This window comes from Aureobasidium subglaciale (assembly GCF_000721755.1).
Source record: "Aureobasidium subglaciale EXF-2481 unplaced genomic scaffold scaffold_13, whole genome shotgun sequence".
Lineage (NCBI taxonomy): Eukaryota > Fungi > Ascomycota > Dothideomycetes > Dothideales > Saccotheciaceae > Aureobasidium > Aureobasidium subglaciale.
In genome coordinates this window covers 410568-430520 of record NW_013566982.1, presented here as the reverse complement: position 1 = coordinate 430520, position 19953 = coordinate 410568, and the positions used below count along the sequence as shown (strand labels likewise).

General features: G+C 49.8%; 9 protein-coding genes across 9 annotated transcripts; 4 read left to right on the top strand and 5 right to left on the bottom strand.

Annotated features, from left to right (window-relative positions):
* Nucleotides 1-186: 186 nt before the first annotated feature.
* AUEXF2481DRAFT_89678 (uncharacterized protein) lies at nt 187-2174 on the bottom strand (the record flags this gene model as incomplete). The annotated part of the gene is made up of 6 exons (XM_013487522.1): nt 187-556; nt 608-851; nt 900-1574; nt 1630-1884; nt 1940-2004; nt 2058-2174. 6 exons carry the CDS (start codon nt 2172-2174, stop codon nt 338-340), a joined length of 1575 nt encoding a protein of 524 aa, XP_013342976.1. The 3' UTR covers nt 187-337.
* Nucleotides 2175-2268: 94 nt separating this feature from the next.
* Nucleotides 2269-3308, bottom strand: AUEXF2481DRAFT_41020 (uncharacterized protein). Its single transcript, XM_013487431.1, has one exon. The coding sequence runs from the start codon at nt 2869-2871 to the stop codon at nt 2710-2712; it is 162 nt and encodes a 53-aa protein (XP_013342885.1). The 5' UTR covers nt 2872-3308; the 3' UTR covers nt 2269-2709.
* A 152-nt stretch (nt 3309-3460) lies between these two features.
* AUEXF2481DRAFT_98602 (uncharacterized protein) lies at nt 3461-5150 on the top strand. The gene is made up of 2 exons (XM_013487567.1): nt 3461-4211; nt 4439-5150. Exons 1-2 carry the CDS (start codon nt 3496-3498, stop codon nt 4944-4946), a joined length of 1224 nt encoding a protein of 407 aa, XP_013343021.1. The 5' UTR covers nt 3461-3495; the 3' UTR covers nt 4947-5150.
* Nucleotides 5151-5687: 537 nt separating this feature from the next.
* On the top strand, nt 5688-7805 carry AUEXF2481DRAFT_89676 (uncharacterized protein; the record flags this gene model as incomplete). The annotated part of the gene is made up of 5 exons (XM_013487521.1): nt 5688-5729; nt 5887-5922; nt 5987-6114; nt 6231-7087; nt 7143-7805. The coding sequence occupies 5 exons, from the start codon at nt 5688-5690 to the stop codon at nt 7619-7621; spliced, it is 1542 nt and encodes a 513-aa protein (XP_013342975.1). The 3' UTR covers nt 7622-7805.
* A 430-nt stretch (nt 7806-8235) lies between these two features.
* On the top strand, nt 8236-10263 carry AUEXF2481DRAFT_41017 (uncharacterized protein). The gene is made up of 4 exons (XM_013487430.1): nt 8236-8504; nt 8648-9686; nt 9738-9868; nt 9923-10263. Exons 1-4 carry the CDS (start codon nt 8385-8387, stop codon nt 9980-9982), a joined length of 1350 nt encoding a protein of 449 aa, XP_013342884.1. The 5' UTR covers nt 8236-8384; the 3' UTR covers nt 9983-10263.
* A 3187-nt stretch (nt 10264-13450) lies between these two features.
* On the top strand, nt 13451-14418 carry AUEXF2481DRAFT_30402 (glycoside hydrolase family 17 protein; the record flags this gene model as incomplete). Its single annotated transcript, XM_013487380.1, has 2 exons — nt 13451-14141; nt 14192-14418. 2 exons carry the CDS (start codon nt 13451-13453, stop codon nt 14416-14418), a joined length of 918 nt encoding a protein of 305 aa, XP_013342834.1.
* Nucleotides 14419-14850: 432 nt separating this feature from the next.
* AUEXF2481DRAFT_89672 (uncharacterized protein) lies at nt 14851-15802 on the bottom strand (the record flags this gene model as incomplete). Its single annotated transcript, XM_013487520.1, has 2 exons — nt 15620-15802; nt 14851-15554 (listed from the first exon to the last, which is right to left on the bottom strand). Exons 1-2 carry the CDS (start codon nt 15672-15674, stop codon nt 14851-14853), a joined length of 759 nt encoding a protein of 252 aa, XP_013342974.1. The 5' UTR covers nt 15675-15802.
* Nucleotides 15803-16314: 512 nt separating this feature from the next.
* On the bottom strand, nt 16315-17344 carry AUEXF2481DRAFT_41011 (uncharacterized protein). Its single transcript, XM_013487429.1, has one exon. The coding sequence runs from the start codon at nt 17250-17252 to the stop codon at nt 16434-16436; it is 819 nt and encodes a 272-aa protein (XP_013342883.1). The 5' UTR covers nt 17253-17344; the 3' UTR covers nt 16315-16433.
* Nucleotides 17345-17404: 60 nt separating this feature from the next.
* AUEXF2481DRAFT_41010 (uncharacterized protein) lies at nt 17405-19673 on the bottom strand. Its single transcript, XM_013487428.1, has 3 exons — nt 18705-19673; nt 18054-18493; nt 17405-17996 (listed from the first exon to the last, which is right to left on the bottom strand). Exons 1-3 carry the CDS (start codon nt 19616-19618, stop codon nt 17545-17547), a joined length of 1806 nt encoding a protein of 601 aa, XP_013342882.1. The 5' UTR covers nt 19619-19673; the 3' UTR covers nt 17405-17544.
* Between the last annotated feature and the right edge of the window lie 280 nt (nt 19674-19953).

The following is a 19953-nucleotide window of genomic DNA, read 5'->3' as shown; positions in this document are numbered from 1 at the left end:
TTCCTTATAGGGCGGCGCCACACCGACCAATGAAACTACAGGTCTGTGTCCGTGCCTACTCCACAGCACCGCCACGATCCTCGACATCCTTATTTCCGCTGCCAACTTAATGACTTCCCGTTCTTCTTCCTCGTCACATTCATCATCATTTTCACGTCGAAGCAACTCGCAGGCTCTCAGAATCAACAACTCTCAATTACGTGCAAATCTAGGGTATAGTCCTTGTATCAAGTTTCATCAACAATTGTCTGCTATGCAGGGGTAAGCCTCATCAACAAAACAAAACGTCCAACTCCTGCATTCAAGCTTCAGTCGAGACCGTGAAACACGTCCATGTTTACACAAAGTTTCCAGCAGGAAGTACAGGCTCAGGAGTGTGGTGAGCAGGGGGCGGGTTGGCTCCAAGAGGTGTGTGCTGCTGGTATGGCGATCCCTCTTCGAAGCGCTTGACTGGCATGCCGTTGTTGGTAGGAGTTGATGGCTTCTCACGATCGTCGCTGGACACGCTACCAGATTCTCCATGCTGAACGTCACGCATCACCTCGACGTAGTCGTACTGTGCTACATGTCAGTCGCGATCTTATGATTTCCACGAGTCAAGACCTACAGCAAACTCGCCAATTTCGACATCATCTATACCCAAGTCCTCCTCCTCAGGTGTGGCGCGGAGTCTGAAGACAGCAAGATACTTGCCGATGAAGTTGAGAGTGTAGAGGATGATCAAGGAGCCAATGAAAGAATAAGCGCCACCTGCGACAGATCCAGCCAACTGAACACCAAGCTGACGGTAGTTGTGGTTAAGCCAACCTCCACTGATTACAGTAACTCCATCCAAGTGGGCTATGTAATCACTATGTTCTGTCAGTCGACGTCCTCATGAAAATTTTCTCGAGACTCACGCAGCAAACAGGGCAGTAAGCATGTTGCCAATGAACCCGCCAACGGCGTGCACAGCAAAGATGTCCAGTGCGTCGTCACAGTCAATGAGATACTTCAGCTTTGTCGCATAGTTGCAGCCGATACCAGCGACTACACCAAAGACAACGGCGGACCAAGCAGGAACGTAGCCAGATCCAGGAGTGATTGCGACCAGACCAGCGACAACTCCGCTGCAGAAGCCAACAGTCGACCATTTGCCCTCGAGCCTGTAGTCCAGAAGACACCAAGTAATACCGCCGACGGAAGCCGCAAGATTGGTGACCATGGTCGCCATGACTGCACGGAGGTTGGCAGAGAGGGCAGATCCGGCGTTGAATCCAACCCATCCGAACCAGAGGAACACGGTGCCGACGACGATGTGAGTGACGTTATGAGGACGGTAGTTGAGCTCATGGGTACCATGACCCTTACGATGACCCAGCACGAAAGAGTATGCAAGTGCGGCGCAGCCAGAGGCAATGTGAACAGGAGTTCCGCCAGCAAAGTCAAGGCCACCGAGAATGTACAGCCAGCCTGAGGGGTTCCAGGTCCAGCAAGCAATGGGGTCGTAGATGACTGTGGTCCAGATAAACATGAAGAGGACGCAAGGGAAGAGGCGACCACGTTCGGCAACAGCGCCAACGGCAAGAGCGACACTATAAGGAGGTTAATATCTCATGCCTCATGAACAAGCCTCGAAAGTGGACATACGTGATGGCGGCGAACATGCCCTGGTACACCGCATACAGAAGATCCGGGACTCTCGAGCTTCCAACCGAGGGCTGGGCGAGGACGTCCATGAACCCGAAGTTGTCAAGCGCACCGATGAACTTGCCGGCTTTGTGCGAGAAGGCAAGCGAGTAACCCCAAAAGAACCACTGGAATGAGACGACTGCAGTAGCCATGATTGAAAGCCATATCAGCGAGAGAGCCGACTTGCGTCTTGCCAGTCCAGAGTAGAAGAATCTGTGAGTACGGTCAGCATGGCTGCGCTAAGAAATCATGGGCCATGCAGGCTCACCCTACGCCTGGAATCATCAAGAAGACCAAGGCGGTACAGATGATGATGAAAGCTACATCGCCGCTCTGCGCAGATAGTCAGTAACGATTTTAACAATGAGCGCCGCGGAATTGCATACCTCGTAGAAGATGTTCAGGTTGTCGTTCAGCGAGTCGCCGCCAGTAGGAGCAGTGCCATTGTAAGCAACGAGAGGGACGTAGTTCGTGTCCGACTCGCCAGGACCTGTGCCACTCATAATGAAGCAGGCAGGTAGATGGTGATGCTCAGGTTCTGCCATCGAGTCAGCTTGTTGTTATGGTAGAGGTTTCTTTTGAAAGTGCGCACTTCTCGGCGTCAAGTATTGGGCGACTTCAGTGAACTTTGAGGTTGTGAAAGTTGATGCTCCCGTCACTTGCACGCGTCCATTCTGAGAACACGATGGTAGATCTGACAAGTACAAGCTCTCGCGAGCGAAGACAGAAAAATTGGTCTAAGACCGGAAAAGTGTCTTGAGAAATTAGGCAGGTAAAGAATGTGTTTATATTTTGCTGAGGTGATGGAGTACAGAACAAAGGATCGATTGCCAAACGTGAAGGAGTGGATGGAGCGTATGCGGGTCCCGTAAGCAGTTGCACACTATACTTAACAACCATCTGATGGCATCGAATGTGCAAACAAAGGCAATGTCGATGTCACAGCTTATCTAATTCCATTCCCTTCGTCGGCATGGCGACGCACAAGTTGCCGTGGAATGCTGAAAACAAGTACATACATCGACATTGTCCCCTATATCAGTATAGCTTGCCTTGAACTCCAGTAACGAAGTACGCGGTTGCAACAACCAAGTACGAGATCGGCACCTGCGCGATGTGACCTTTGGAGACAGAATAAAACAGCATAAAACAGATGCGATGATGCACGTCGTGCAGTCGCAGATAAGCCCAAAAGGCCATTTTGTACCTGAATTTGCCATTGACATAGTAGGTGTCAGGTGTAAAGGGATGCATATCGGAACACAGAGGCTCCGAGGATGGCAAATTTGTAGCCGACGACTTGACTGCAATGAGTACGATCAATTAGACACTGTTCTGGTTGAAGCTTCGACGAGCCCTGATGACAAATTTTGCATGGCTCGTTGTGCTCTTGGTACATCGACCCTTTCGCGGCTATCATATAGGTAGGCATTTGTCCCACTAGAATCCTGCTTGTACAATCAGCTAGGCAACTAGGTAACGGACATATGCTGAGGCAGGCAAGTGATTGGCAACAAGCGAGGTCTGCTAGTTTGGAAGCGTAATAACTGCCTCAGCAGCTAGAGAATAGCCTCAACTCGATCAAGAAACAGCAGAATATCTTCCTGAGTTGGGTGAGGCTCTTTCAAAGACGGTGGTCAAAGCTGAAAAAGAACTGTGTCTTTCGGCAGCTGCGAAAGGAGAGCAAAGCGGCCCTGGAGCGGGCGGTTCAAGCTCCCCCGCATGACGCAGTCCGAGAATGACGGCGCCGAAGTGTCCCGCTGGTTAGCTTCTCGAAAAGTCCGTCACTGTTGACTCTCGCTATACCGCTCTCTACTTGCGACTATGGCCGAATCAAGCGTTTCAGCACGGATCGCCTTCCCTGCCACTGAGGCCGAATTCAAAAATGATGTGCGCGTATCATTCGACAAAACGAGTGAGAAATGGATTCTGGAAGATGACAATGGCGAAGAATACGAATGGAATGCGCAATTCGAGAAGTGGGTACCTTCAGTCGATGAGGCTCTCATGCAGCAACAGGCTTCAATCTATGCTATGAAAGACGTCGACGAGAATGCGCCGGCTATCGATACCAAGAAGCGCAAGGCAGACATCAAGGCAGCATCGAAGCAAGACAAGAAACAGAAGACCGACCGACCAAACAGTGCCGTCTACGTAACAGGCGTGCCGCTCGATGCAAATATCGACGAAATCCACGACGTCTTCAAAAAGTACGGCATCATCGAAGAGGATATTCACACCAACCTACCCAAGATCCGCATGTACGCCGACGACGAGGGCAACTTCAAAGGCGAGGCCAAGGTCATCTACTTCAAGCCCCAGAGTGTCAGCCTCGCTATTACCATGCTGGACGGCACCGACTTCCGCAAGCCAGGAGAGGGAAATCTGCACGTCGAATTGGTCGACGACTCATACTCGAACAAGAACAAGGATCAGAAGGATCAGAAGGAGAAGAAGGAAGTGTCTGTTGAGAACATCAAGAAGAGACGGCCGAAACAGGACCGCTACCTGGCCATTGAGAAGACAAAACAGATGAACGCGTAAGTCTCTCCTCCCGCGGCAGGTGTGAGCCAAGATGGAGCTGTAAAAAGGCACAAACATTTTCAAAGACGGGCTCGCTCCGGCGAGAGCACCTTGAATCAAGGCTCTCCCAGGTCAGCTTTTTGATTCGAAATATGTTTGTGCCTTTCTACAGCCCTGTATACGTAGTCACTAGCACACCTGAGAGCCATGATTATCGTGAATCCAATGCTGACATCGCATGTAGCCGCCTAGCAGACTGGGATGACGACGATCCAAGCGTGGTCGCTCCTCCCCCGAATCCCTCGAAATATGCCAAAATGGTCGTCTTGAAACACATGTTCACCCTGGATGAGCTGGACGAGGATGCGGGTGCTCTGATCGATATCAAGGCCGATATCAGAGACGAGGCCTCCAAGTACGGCGAAGTCACAAATACAGTGCTATATGACCTCGAAGCACAGGGCGTCGTTACCGTACGGTTCAAGGAGGCTGATTCTGCTGCTCTATGCGCCGAAGCCTTCAACGGACGATGGTTCGATAAAAGAAAGATTATCGCTTACGTACCTCAGCATCGCGAGGAATATAACAAGAGCAAGGGCAGTGGCCAGGATGGCCTTCAAGACATTGACGAGGACGAGCCCGATGACGACGACGATGAGAAGGAAAAGGTCGCAGGCTCTGCCCTGGAAGGCCATCGTACGCTAGAAGCTGAGAAGGATACTACTGGCAATCCTGCTGCTGCTAAATCATGAAAGTGCAAGACGGTGGCATCTTAACTTAACGCAATGGCTTAAATAAACACCACCACCACCACTACTACTACTACTACTACTAATTTAGCGGGGCGTTTAGCAAGCAGGATAGACAGAGCTTATTATGTTGTACTTTAGAAGAAGCTTTACTTTGCTAAATAAGACTATGCATCTAATTAATACTTAAGCTGATTTATACCCGCCTCTAGAATTAATTCCTATAATGATTAGAAGTAGAATTCCTTTTTTTTCTTTTTTTCTTTCCTAAAGTAAGATCCTAGAAAAAAAATTATAGAACGGTTTTACTCTAGGTCTAAGGTGTCTAAATATCTACTAATAGTATATATTGTAGCTATTATACTAGTTAGGTAATAGACTAACTAGATTAGGTAGAACTAATGTCACGAAAGATCCCGGCTGACTCTAAATTATACGGCGCGGCTTTACCCCTACCTAGAAATTAGGGAAATAATCTATCTCTATTCCTTAACTTTACTAAAGTTAACTTCTACCACTTAATTTACTACTTTAAACCCTTTACAGGCTTTAACTTACTATTTAGTTACTAGGTAAGTACTAACGTTTCCTAAATTCCATTATATGGCGCCGCTTTATTATAGTAGCCATTTATAGGCGGATTATCTCTAGTAGCTTACGCGCACACATTCTGTGCGCGTAGGCCTCTATTACTGTCTTTCCAGCTGTAACTAACATAAACGCATCTAGTAAGCAAGCAATAAAATGCCCTGGCCGGTAGCACGCCACATGGTGCAAAAAGAGCTGGTAAGTGGTTATTTACTTCCGTAAACATCGGCTTCCTACGCGTCTTGACACTGTTTCATTTACGCGTCACAAACCTGATTTTTTACGATCTTCCATCTTGCGGAATCACTCGGCAGTTTCTGAATTGCACAGGACTAACAGATTGGTTGACCAACAGGTGCACGAGATATGCATTCACCGGGTCGTGGACGGCGTAGGTCACCCTGTCCTTTACCCCAACGTCCGACGTTCAAAAGCTGATTATATATTACTTGCAGGACGAACAATATCTCATTCGTTGGCGACACGATGATCCTTCCCAAGCCGTTCTATCATGGCATAGACTCGAGGATCTCATTTCAATCGCCGACGTTCTTCAGCTCTACATTACGGAGTATATTGCCAGGTATCACCTCACTTCCTCCCTTCTCCCTCCTCGCTCCTCACCGCAGGTTCCAATTTATATCATTTTGTTGCGTTCCATTTCATTGCATTCACTTCGAGTCGCTTACATCTAATCAGACTCAAGCGCGATCATCCCGAAGCTCTCAAAGCACCATCACTCAGGACCTCTTCACTGAAAAGAAAGAGTCCCCACGATGAGGGCGCGTCAAGGCGCGCATCGTCACTTGACACCACTACCACGCCTGACTTCCATCGAGCCACTCAAAAACTAGAGGTGTACAACGGAGTCCTGTTCAGAAAATCGGGTGACATCTATCCCCACTATTTGACATCTGCCAAAGTTGAACGTATCGATGCCACCACAGTTCCAACTCCTGCAATGCTCGCAGCCGCAAAAGCTGAAGTGTATGAAGGAGTGAAGAAGGGACGCAAGTTTGTCCGAGCGGTATTCCTCCAACAACTGGCTGGTATACCTGGTCCACCTGTCACTTTTGTCAACGAAGTGAACAAGGAGACACCCTCATTGAGCTTCACATACATCCAAGACTATGTCTACGGCGAGGGTGTGTCGAGAGAAGCCGATGCTGTTGAAATGGGATGCTCCAAGTGTCGACCAGATATGGGTAGCAACCGTGGCTGCGAGTACACGAAGAGATGCGAATGCCTGGAATACGCAACTCCAGACTTCCGCGGACAGGGACTGAGCGATGAAGAGCAAAGAGCTCAATACGAGGCATGGGAAGCAGGTGATCTCGACCCTAAGGGCCTCTCGAAACGATTCCCGTACAGAATTGATCATGATCCCCGGATCAACATCAAGCAGTACGTGCTCGACAGTTTCTACCTCGAAAGTAGAAACGTCCTGTACGAATGCAACTCGAGATGTCGATGCGGTCCGAATTGCAAGAACCGCCTTGTGCAGAGAGGTCGTAAAATCCCGCTCGAGGTTTTCAGAACGAGTAAGAGAGGATTCGGTATGTTCTCGATCCCTACGCAGCGACCACCTTTGATTACTAAACTTACTCTAAGGTCTACGCTGCCCCGAAAACTTGAGACGTGGCCAGTACATTGACCGGTACATCGGTGAGCTTATCACCGATGCCGAAGCTGATGCTCGCGAATCATCTTCCGGCCCCGAGAAAGCATCCTACTTATTCTGGCTCGACAAATTTGCAAACGATGATGGTCTTCCGGGCTCCTTGAAGACAAGCGATTGCTATGTTGCGGACGGCCAGAAGATGGGTGGCCCGACTCGTTTTATCAATCATTCCTGCAACCCAAACTGCCGTCTTTTCACGGTCAGTTACAACAAGTATAATCGCACGATCTATGACCTGGCCTTCTTTGCTCTCACCGACATCCCTGCCGGAACGGAGCTAACCTTCGATTATATGGACCTTGAGGAGGGCGAGGCCGGACAAGCAACGAAGGAAGTCGTGGATGAAGACAGCGTGGTCGTGGACTGCCTGTGTGGCGCCAAGAACTGCAGGAAAAAGTTATGGATGTGAGGTGGATTCGCTGCTCAGCATGAGGTGCTTGTGCTTAGCTTTCTCAAGGAACAGAGGAAACAGATTTACTATCCATATCCTGTCCGCGACGGAGGCAAGTAGCTCGGGCTTTAAGTCAGTACAACCGCTCGAGCTTGATGTCTTCAACAACGGACAGCAGATTGGAGAATTAGCAGATTGCATTTCTGTAGCATCAGCATATTTAGCATAGCGAATGGTTCTCCATCGAATTCAAATCATACGTGGGGATCATTTTACTCTTGGTGGTTGATGTGGTGCTTCGTGACGCGTGCAAAAGATATCCAGGCTATATCGAGGCTTCTGGGAATGAAATGACCATAGTATAACAACACACAGCTCTACATATTCAAGACTGTCGAAGCTTATGCTTTATTGAAATGTTCGAGTAGCCGTGTTCTCGCTGACTTGATTAGCGTTGAAATTTACGATATATTCAATGTTGATAGTCGTAAATAGATGTCGAACTCACCACCCTGTCACAAAGCTGCCAAGTCTGATTGAGACTCGATCGGCAACTTTAACCGAGCAACTTTCGACCTTGTACAAACCAAAGCATCGAATCACTCGACAACTATATCATCGCGCTCACATACTGGGACCATTCAGAAATCTGGACAAGGGGCAACAATCTTCTACAGTCTAAGTCATATCGTCTCGGATCTGGAAAATCGATATAGCCGCATCTAGCAGTGGTGCCGAAAAATCAAGTTTATCAAGGAAGAAAAAAAATCAGAGCACAAAGATGACTATGGAATATCTCATCAGACTTGCGCAGATGCACGAGACGTTTCGCAAGCCTGAATTAGAGGCTCTGGCGGTGTTACATAACGTCGACTTGAAAATCTTGGAATACTCAGATCAGGTACGATTGTTTTCGATACACAATTTTGTCGATGTACGGACATGAATACAAGCGGTCACTCTACTGACCGTTAATTTGTACTGGAGTCTCGATGGGTTTGATCGAATATTACCATGAATGTATGCTGATGGAATCATTTCCAGTCACCATTTTGTATCGCGAAGATCTCATCGGATGAAGATGCAGCAAAACTGATCTCTCGATCTCTGTTGGCGGGAGCAGTATATGAGCTTTGGGGTATCGGCAATGGCTACGAAGAATGTCATGCAGATACCAAGAAACGATCACAACATCTCTGGCCACAATACAAGGAAAACGCATCATTCAGCTTCCAGATCGACAGTTACCAGGCCAAGAGGACCAACATAGAAAAGAGAGACATCGTCGAGTCTTTCTCTTACATGGCTTTCGAAGGGCCTATCAGAATGAAGAACCCCGATCTTCCTATGGTTGTGCTCGAAGAGTGGGATCTGGAGGGCAAACATCCTAACCGCGTGGCACTAGGTCGTCTGCTCGGCGAGAGTGGACGCTCGGTGATGAACAAATACGATCTGAAGAAGCGCAGGTACATCAGTACAACCTCTATGGATTCACAATTGGCCTTGATCACCGCGAATATGGCTTTGGCAGCACCTGGAAAAATCTTCTATGATCCCTTCACCGGAACTGGAAGTTTCCCAATCGCTTGTGCTCACTTCGGTGCTACTGTGGTTGGCAGCGATATAGACCCTCGCAGCATCCGTGGAAAGCCAGATCGAAATGTTATGAGCAATTTCATGCAATATGGGCTGGTGCCGCAGTACCTGGAGATGTTCGTGAGTGATCTGACAAATACCCCGATCAGAAAGACGAGATGGCTCGATGGCATTGTCTGCGATCCTCCGTACGGCGTGCGCGAAGGTCTGCGAGTGCTGGGCAGTACACGAGAGGACTTGCAGAAGGAAGTTCTCCTCGCAAGTGGAGTACCTGCACATCTCGCCCCAGGATACATTCCGCCTAAGAAGGCGTACAGTTTTGACGCCATGATGGATGACATACTTGACTTTGGCTACAATCACATGGTGGACAATGCGAGACTCAGCATGTGGATGCCGGTTGCTAACGATGAGGACATGGAGATCCCCATTCCCAGCCATCCAGCGATGGAGCTAGTGGCCATGTCTGTTCAGCAATTCAACAAATGTACGTGCATTGTCGTAATGTGGAGTCCGATGATGCTGACCATTCTCGCAGGGGCCCGTCGACTGATCACCTACCGCCGCGTTCCAGAAGCTGAAGTAGACCAGGAAGCACTTCGAAACCGCGAGAAGCGTGAAGAGGCAACTGGAGTGACGGCAGATGATCTCAACGCCTTCCGACGAAAGGTATGCATGGCACGCAAGTCTAACGTCTTTTGTCACAGCTAACGCATAGCGCAGTATTTCCAAGGCTTCAAAGATCAGCAGCAACAGGTCGAGGCGGATACTGCATCATCATGAGCTGTGCCGCTAGGAGGACATGGTGGTCATGATGTAGGCTGAAGTCAAGACTTGAGCGGCTGAAACGGACAGCTGGGCGTCCGGTCTTCGAGTCCAGCTGCGCCTGTTGGACGCTCAACGTACGCCGGCGAGGCGGAGTCGGAGGTCACAGGTTCGGTGACGGGATTGTCAAGCTATGTTCTAGAGGACTGGTGAGGTCATATGGACTGGCCATCTGACAACCGAGTCGAGATGAGTTGAATACCAGCGATATACAACAATGTCAAGTGATTAGACCAAGGGGCTTTGAACCACGTGAGAATGTCTGATATTCTGCATGGCATTGTTGCCGGAAATGACGGACAAATGGCAGCCATAAATACGTAACCTGGAGTGCTTCGCCTCAGCACATGAGCAGTCATGCCGTCTGACTGTTTGCACAGTTGGTATCGCAATCTCCGCTCAATCGCTGTGGTGTTTTGTGGACATACAAACAGAAACGCGAACCCTTACAAGTCACAACGTCTGTCGCGTCGTTTAGCCCAGCTCCTCCCCATCGGCGGATCGGGGGCCCGGGAGGACCATCTCAAAGAGGGTAGTGATTTACACGAGAGGTGGTGGAGGGCAAAAGAAGTGGAACTTAGGATCTTCAAAACTCGACCTCGGAGGGAAAGAGGAAAGGCAATCTTGTACTGTAGATCTGTCCATGCCAGGGTTTGATGGCCCTGAATAATATTTCGAGATCATGTCAGGGACCCGAGGGACGGCAGGAGCGATTGACAGGAAGAAAAAGGCGTGTCAAGCTGAGACGTGGCATGTTTCCTTGGCGCACAAACGTTCCACACGCTTCTTGTCCACGCATTTGCACAACCGCAGAGAGGGAGAGATGATGTAGCTGAGCAACGTGTGAGGCTGACGCAGATTCGCAGCCCTGTACAAATAGTGGTGGATGAAAGAAGAATTGGTCAGTCCTGCTATCTGTGCTCGACTCTACCTTGTTGAGAATCCAGTATCCCAGAGACCTGGGTGAGTCGATAAAATAGCTTCGTGCCCTTTCTGCGAATATGGAATGCTTTCTGCGAACTCATGCGCCATACTGAAGCTACTGCAAGAGATTCATGACTTAAGCTCTATGTGGACAGGTTCTTGTTCATATCAGGAAACCAACGGTCGAACGGCGGGGGAAAGGGGCACGCTTGGTGGGTCTGATTGACATCCAGGGGCCGGCGGCGGTCGAGCGAAGGACTTGTTCGCGAGGCGGCCGTGTGTTTTTGGCGAGACTGGTGGGCAAAGTGTGGGGGCATCGCGACATCCCTGTCAAACTCTACTTGCTACACCCACGACAGTCGTGAGGCATCTTTCTGAAACCACATCTGGTAGATCATACTGTGAGGGAGATACGTCGCGGGTTGAAAGGTAAGATACGATGGAGGTGAGTACTTCATATTCTCTATGATCTTCTCTGTCTCGGTCGCTGGGCATCTTTCTTTCTTCCCTTCACGCTGCGCGTCTCTAAATTTACATTCCTTCACAACGTTGCTGCAGCGGCCGGAGCCCGCGATCGTTGTACTTCCCTTACATACTTTTGCACTTGGTCCTCCCGGAGCCACCGTTGGAATCGATATTTACTCCTTGCCCAAGCCTACCTCCTTTGCAACGACAGTCGCGTAGTACTTAAGAGTCCAACGTATCGACGAGGTTGGGATTTTCGAACACATATCCACTCCTTTGGTTCAGCAATTCACATAATCACATTCTTTAAAGTGCACCTTGCCTTGCAAAAGCATTTCCACAATCGCTACTTTTACAAAACATCCTTCTCGGCATCTCTTCTCGCAGCATCTTGACAAATCAAAATCAACACAACACCATCACAATGCCTTCTCACTCCAACCGCAACATTGCCTCCGGCTCTCTTCGTCGCCTGAAGACTGTCTTCTCATCTTCTCACACTCACATCCCCAATGCCCCTCTGTCGCCTGTCTCAGAGAATTCGGATAGCTGCTGGACTGTCAGCAGATCATCGACTGGCAGCCGCTTCAGCCAACTTGTTTCCTCAGTTTCATCATACTCAATTGGCAACTTCAGCATTCGCCGCAGTCCCAGCCAAATTGAGCTCGAGCAGGAAGAGGAAAAGATTGAGACCCCGGAAGAGCTTCTCAGCTTGATCGAGCCTCGTCCTTTCGCAGGTACTGCCGTGGGAGGCTTCGAGGATGTTCTCTTCGGCCGCCTGTGAACAACCATCACGGTCAACACATCAACATCAACAACAACCAAACTTTAATGATCAACGCCTTTTTCCTTCTTCAAAATTCAACCCACGACGCGACGCATCAACAACAACAGCCACGTTGGCGTTTCATCCCCCACTGTCGCGCGCAACGGCCTCCGACGGTTGGGCGGACTTTCTTAACGGTTGCACATGTTCCTCTTGAACGTGCAACCAGAGGTGCAGTAGCGAGAGACATTGGGATGACTATTCCCGGTACTCCTTCCACTTCTCTCTCAATGCGATGTTTGGCTTTTCTAGCCACTCGCCCTTCTTGGACATTTCTATTCTCTTCCTTCCATTCGCTTCTTGACGATACCAAGGTGCCAACTATTTGGTCACCGCTTGACTACCTCTCTTCTTTCTTCAACTTCTTTTACTCCCATGGAACACTATCTGTACGGAGTAGCTTTCAGTCAGGTCTTCTGACTGGGCCCTTTCTTCTTTTACTAGAATCTCAAATGACTACATGATCGTACACTTCAGATCATACCTGTCCACTTCTTCATCTGTGCATTGTGATCGTCGATTTCATGTCTGCCGATGTACTGTAATACAACGCCTTCGGTCTCGCCGTAGCTGAACGAAGGGCTGTGAGAAAATGTCATAGGGAAATTATCGGCCACCGCTGACTTCACATTCTCACAGAAGACATTGGTCGCAAATGTCTTTGAACCAGTCATTCGTGTTCCCGCATCACCGGCACTAGTTGTCTGTGTTAACCTCGCAGCATGATCAAGATCCGGAGATGAGTTGGTGTGGGGGAAATAAATTGATGCTTGAGTCTATTTTTGAGTTACGATTGGTATACGCCCCGTGCTGTGCATTACAAGAAAGCCACTATGCAGTAGAAGCACAAAAAGATTTATTCCAAGCGTTGTGTCATGCATGCTTGCGCTTGCCTGCAGCAATCCAGAAGGTAACACCGAAGAATGTAGGAATACTTGGCTGCAGCAAAGTGATTGGGACCTTCCCATCTTGTGGTCACTGCCTTGTGCTAGATGGATCTTCTTTGTCTGTTTGCTTGCTTTTGATACTCTTGATCTTCCTGTCCTTCTTGTCCCACTCCATCTATAATTCCCTGCTGCTGACCTCTTGTCACTCCTTGGTATTCCTTCTTGTACGGCAGGTCCGCTTGATATCTGCTCGCTATAATCACTTCGACTTCGATCATCCCTTTGCTCCGACATTTCTACCTTCCCGATAATCATAAGCTCAGGATGCACAGAACGACCCTCATAGCAGGCCTCGCGTTGATACTCTCCCCTCTCCTAGTCTCAGCACAAGGCACTCTAGGCTTCGCACTAGGAGCTAAGAATGGTGATGGATCATGCAAATATCAAGTCGACTACGAAGCCGATTTCGATGCCATAAAGACACATTCTGGCAGTACCATCGTAAGAATCTACTCAACCAACGACTGCAACACAGCTCAGCAAATCTTGCCTGCCGCAAGGAACAAAGGCTTCAAGGTCATCCTGGGTGTCTGGCCTGATGTAGATTCAAGTCTGCAGCTTGACAAGCAAGCTTTGCAGACCTACGTCCCTCAGTACCGCGACCAAGTCTATGGTGTTACCGTTGGCTCGGAGACAATGTACCGCAAGACCTTCACAGGCTCTCAGCTGCTCGAAAAGATCAACGATGTCAAGTCAGTGTTGCCTCAGGGTGTCAAGGTCGGAACAGCAGACAGCTGGAACAAGTATGCTGATGGCACGGCCGATGCTGTCATCAAAGGAGGAGTCGACTTTTTGCTTGCTAATGGCTTCGCATACTGGCAAGCGATGCCCATCTCCAATGCCACCAAGGCTTTCTTCGATGATGTCCAACAAGCTCTTGGTCGCATCCAAAGTGTTACGGGTTCGGCGAACGCGGTCGAGTTCTGGGTTGGCGAGACTGGCTGGCCTACTGATGGTGAGTACATATCCTTCTACAATCAGCTCGTAATACTGACCTTTCCACAGGAGGATCAAACTACGGCGCCGCTATGTCAGGCACGCAGAACGCGAAGACATACTTCGACGACGCCGTCTGCGGTATGCTAGCATGGAACGTCAATGTCTTTGTCTTTGAGGCATTCGATGAGCCCTGGAAGCCTCACGCCATCGGTGATAGCGGCTCTGCTGGAGACGAGACTCACTGGGGCGTCATGGATGTGAATCGCAACACAAAGTTCCCACTGACCTGCTAGTTGCTCTTGATGGCTGAGAATTGCGGTACGATGAGGTGATGATTTGAACATGAAACGACACGTACTTCTTGACAAGACGGAGAAGGTCCAGTGCCTCGCACATGGGGAGTTCTTTGAGGGGTATTGCTTTTCTCTTCCTGAGCATCATAGGAACGCTGTGATATTGAGCTTACATGCAAATTCTCATCTTCCTGTCTCCGGTGTGTCTTTCATCCATGAACGCCTGACGCCTTGCTTGTATGCTTGTAAGAGTGATGTCCTTTTGCTTCCATGCTGACTCTTGGTGGAGCTGATTCATAGTGCTTGACTGCAACGGTCAAGCGAGTGGCTGCGTCCAAAGTGGCGGATGTCAAGCAATGGCGAGTCGTTCGACGCTGGGTAGCGGCAGAATCTTCTTGGACAGTCTCGAGATGGTGGTAGTGGACGGGCAGCTCAATCGTCAAAGCCACCAAACTCTTCATCCTCGTCCTCACCCTCGATCTCTGCCTCAGCCTCGCTCAGTTCCTCATCGTCCTCCTCCTCATCATCCTCAATGCCCAGCCACTCCTTGACTCTTGAGTCGTCCAGAGCCTCGGCAACCTTCTTCCTCACACTCTTCAACAGACCTTTCTGTCCCAACTCGACCAACGGCTCCATCAGCTCTTCATACGGCGCGTTCTCACCCCCAACCTTCTCCAACTCATCAACATAGACATCAATGACATGATACTTCAATCCATTCGGCACCTTGGGATCCCTAGGATGCAACGGGATCTCCTTGAGCAACTCTCCATATTGCTTCCTCGTCTCTGCATCTTTCCAATTACCCTTGGCACACCACCCCCACGCGGCACTCACAAAACTCCTAATCAAAAACAGGAATTTATCCATACGCAGAGAATCAATCGCCGTGTATTCTCTAGCCATGGTTTGCCAGAATGCGCGCATGAAGCCGAGGAAGTTTGCGGGTGTGGAGAGGAGGGATACGAGGGCGGAGAGGTCGAGGGCGAGACGGCGTTGAGGAGCTGGTTTGTCGCAGGACCACATGCAGTAAAAGAGGCCTTTCCAGAGTTTTAGGAAATCGAGCGAGGTGAAGGGGGTGGAGCGGGAGAGGAATGTGCGGAGGGAGGCTACGGCTTTGTCCCGAACTTGACGGTCTGGTGAGGATGAGTGTTAGTCGGTTGCGCAATGAGAGTGGGCAGAAGGTAGAGGTGATGGATACCATTGTGGACTAATTGCTTGATGAATGGGTTGTTGGGCGCTGCTGATTGCGCCATCTTGGATGAATGTGATGTGTGTAGTTGCGTAGAGCGACAGTGATAGAAGACGCGATATAGACGTAGCGGCTGTGTATGAGGTGGACGCGAATGTGTTTTTGCGTAGGTAGCTTTGTCGCAAATGTTGATTACTTGCAGGTCAGTCTTGGCAAAGCGCAAAGAAAAAAAGTCGATGAGAGTTGCTTTCTCTCGCGCGGCTTTGTTCCGCAGACCCGAGATATCTGGGGTTGATCTGCAATGCGTTTGGAACACGAAGGCTTCACGCGTGATGGCATCGAGTAGGGCTCCTTGCGCACTTCTTGCTTCATAAGCTACCTGATGTTAATTATCTCCCTCGACCATTGAAATTGGACTTCCCACTTTCCTCCTCCATCATTCCTGTGTCACGAGTGTTAGAAGAACGCAAAATTGTTCGAACTTTGGAAGAGAGTGCAATTATCATAACGGCATGATGATGTGATTTGATGTTTGTAGACATGGGGTGTCATGATATCGTAAGTAAGTCATCGCTCATGCTTTCGAGTATGATATATCGTAAGCTCAGCCCAGCGGAGAGATACCCTATCTTCCTCTCTAGTCCCATTGCCCAGTCTTGGGCTAATCGTAACCAAGCTTGGTGATCTGCGATCCTGACGCTGCTCCATGGCCGGCGTATGCAAGCTCATCTCTGGAAGCATCCATATGCTTCGTCTGACCCCATTTCAGGACCTTGGAAACCGATCTCCAGCACTTCAAGATTCACTCATTGTTCGCCCTCTCCTACTCGTCACTTTCAGAACCACTCTCCTCCTCAGCGTCCTTGTCTTGACCCTTCCAAGCCATCATCTCCTGCTTGATCTCCTCGGTGACATATCCTCCCTCGAGTACTTTCTTGGCAAAAGCCTTCTTCCCAAGCAGTCCAGCCTTTTGTCTGCCAATAGCGCTCTCGGTGTTACGATTGCAGCGAGTGAGGAGAGCATCAAGGACCATGGCCAAATCGTCAGTCATGTCAAAGGTCTGGATGACGTGGTCGAAGGCGTCGAGGTAGCCTCTGGCTTGGAATGTACGGGCTTCGATGTCGATGGCTACTTTTCTGGCCTGCTGAGATGTCAGTGAGTGTAATGGAAGTGAATGTGAGTGTCGAGTTGAGGTTGTGGAAGTGATTGAGGGAGTCACGGTAACGATAGTGGGATCGTACCTCGACTTCACGGAGCTTGTGTTCATGCTTCTTGATGATCTTCTTGACATTCTTCTCGATGGCCTTCTTGAGAGAGCGAGGGATTCTGTAGGAGCACTTGAGCTGCTTGCGGTTGACCTGAGCCTTAATGGAAGGTGAGATGATGGCCATGTTTGTTGATGGCTGGTGGATGGTAGTTGTTCCTGATGGCTTGGTGTATAAGCAGACCAATGTTGATGAGGAAGTCGTGAGGTGAGAATGTCTCGGGTGATCGACGATGGTTGAGAAGGTTGGAAGTGGAAGGAGGTAGAGGAGGGAAGGAGAGATGGTTGATGAGGCAGAAGTAACCATCGTGCTGTATTGACTGCTTTACAATAGGCAAGTGTGAATGAGTTTTCAGCCTCTCTGATTGTCAAAGCCATTGGCTCGCATCCAATAGAGAGAGAGCATAGATTGGTATTATCGTATCGTCGGAATGGGGACCTTCACGGTGGGCAGTGAGCGAGGGGGGAAGATTGTGAAAGGCCGTTTGACACGGCCGAAGAACGAAAATGCTGATATTCTGCTGGCAACATGATGCTCGAATCCTCCTTGATCGACATGCTGTCGTTACTCTGCTCAAATTATACACACAAGAATTTATCTACGCAGACAACAAAAAACAGAAATGAAACTTTTTGATCATAACTCGTTAGATGGTTGGGCTCCTTCGACTCATGCAATGCTGGGAGCAACGCTTGCTGTGCGACTTCTGACTTGCTTTTTCCTAGTATACTCACTCCACTTGTGAGCGTCACTGAGCAGAACAAGACCGTGACCAGTGTCACGACAGTGGCGTTCGAGCCGTTGAGCGCGAGAGTCTCTGTACTCGCAGCCTGGGTGGGGGCACGGAATCGCGGTCTTGTCGTCCTCGTGGACTGTTTTGCGGTGTTTGGAGAGATTGGAGCTATCAGAGTAGCTGTCACCACACCAGCGGCACGAGAAAGGCTTCTCGTTAGTGTGGGTTCGCTTATGTGTTGATAGAGCTGTCTTTACGCCGAAGACTTTCCCGCATCCAGGGAAGTCGCACTTGAACTTCTTCTCACGGGAATGTGTCGTGAGATGGTTGTTCAGCTGCTGTTGGGTTACGCAACGATGACCACAGATGTTGCAGGCAAATGGCTTGACTGAAAACCAGTAAGTATTCATCTTAGTAAGAGATCTTCGCGGCGGAGTGGACTTACATCGGGTGTGGTTTTGCATATGGCGGTCAAGATGATTTTTCGTACCAAAGGGTGCATCCTTTTCGCACCCATCCCAGCGACAAACAAATGTGCGGTTGGGTGTTTTGGAAGGGATGAGAGTGCATGTATGGTCCTTGACATGGTTATGAAGGTCCTCAATAGTAGCAAACACACGGTTGCATGGTCCTGTATGTTCGTCGTTCCATCTGCACATGGCAATATCATCTAGGTCTCTTGAAGCCTTGTCTTGGCGGACTTTCGTCTTGATAGCAGGTGAGGCGCTGGCGGTGATAGGTTGGCTAGCGGATGGGAATTGTGATGATCCGAAACTTTGTGTTAGATCTTGCTGCCAGTAGTCATTGGGTGCGTAATAGGGTGCATTAAAATCGTGGAATGAATTAGATTCGTCGAGACGCATGCGTTTTCTTGGTGGATAAGCACTGCTATAAGTTAGCGACTAAATCTCCCAGACGTCATGAGTTGATCAAAAGGAGCTGTTACAATGCACAGTGAACTTTCATTTTGAAGCCTTGTCTGTGAGAGAGGGTAAAATTTCGATTCTCAACGGAAGAGCCTTTGGCACACATGTGACTGTGCATTGCGACAAGTGCCCTGAACATCGGTGCGGGAGATGGAGGAGAGAACACGTACTTTGTGGTGGGAAAGCTGTAGCCAAGATGCGGCATCAATGAAGCAGCCTCAATCAGAGATTGAAAATTGTCTGGCGTTGGTATGGAATCTGTCGTTGGCGTGCTAATGGTGCTCGTTGACATGGTATCTTGACTGGCGGTAGCGATTGTTGACGGGATCTTGTAACCATACGGCTGTGTACAATTCACAGCAGGACCAGGGTGGCAGACAGTCGACGGTATATGCTGGTCATGGCATGGCTGAGGGCATTCGGTACCCGGAGGATGAGGACGTGGGCATACATCCGAGAGACAGCAATAGAGGTGATCCTCGCTACATGTCGGATCCGAACAGGAGACGGTGACAGCAGCAGCAGCAGCAGCAGCAGCGCAGGCAGGAGTGCACTCTCGAGCGTGTTCTTGATCGCATCCAGGCTCGTGGCAGTTCAAATCCGTGCAAAGCCATTCGGCGGCATTGCAATTCGTCTCGGCACAATCAAAGGCCTCGGTACAACTGAGAGCATCCTGGGAGCAGTGCAGGTCGCCATAGTGCGGTAGAGAATAGTCGTAGCAAATTGTGGCTTCATCGCAGTCCGGCTTGTCGCATGGCGAGAGAAAACACGCTGCTTGGTCGGATGCGGCCATGGCAGGCGCAGGCGCAGGCGCAGGCGCGTATACAGGACCCTTCGAGGCCGACGCCGACGACGACAGCAGTGGTCCGGGCGGTTGCTGGCGCGCCATATGGTCGACGGCGTGGTGGTGGAAGGACGGCTTTGGTGTCGCGCTGACGTTTTCCGCTGACCTGAATGGCTGCTGTTGTCGAAAAACCGTGGGGTCCCGCGCCTCGTTACCACATGCATCTACACCAAGACACTGTTCCAACGACGGGTACATACCGCCGTATGAGTCGGCCCAAGCGTATGGAGGGTGCGACATGACGGCTACTTGATTCTCTCTTCTCAATTGGCCAGTAATTGATCGGAGAGGGCTCCTCCTGAGTGCTGGCCGTGCGACATAACTCGAATTCCACCTTGATGAGTAGCCAAGCCTGAAAACTGAGAACACGTGCTGCTCATCAAGGTTGTCTTGCCATGCACATCCACCTACACTTGTCTTCGTACATGTGATTTCGGCAGGGACGATACAACTAAGTATCATCAGATTTCATTTGGGCCATACAGGATGTAGGAAAGCACAATACTGTCTGAGAGCGGAAAGCACGACTTTGAGAGGGGGCTGCCAAAGTCGCTCTTGATGACCACGCTCGATGG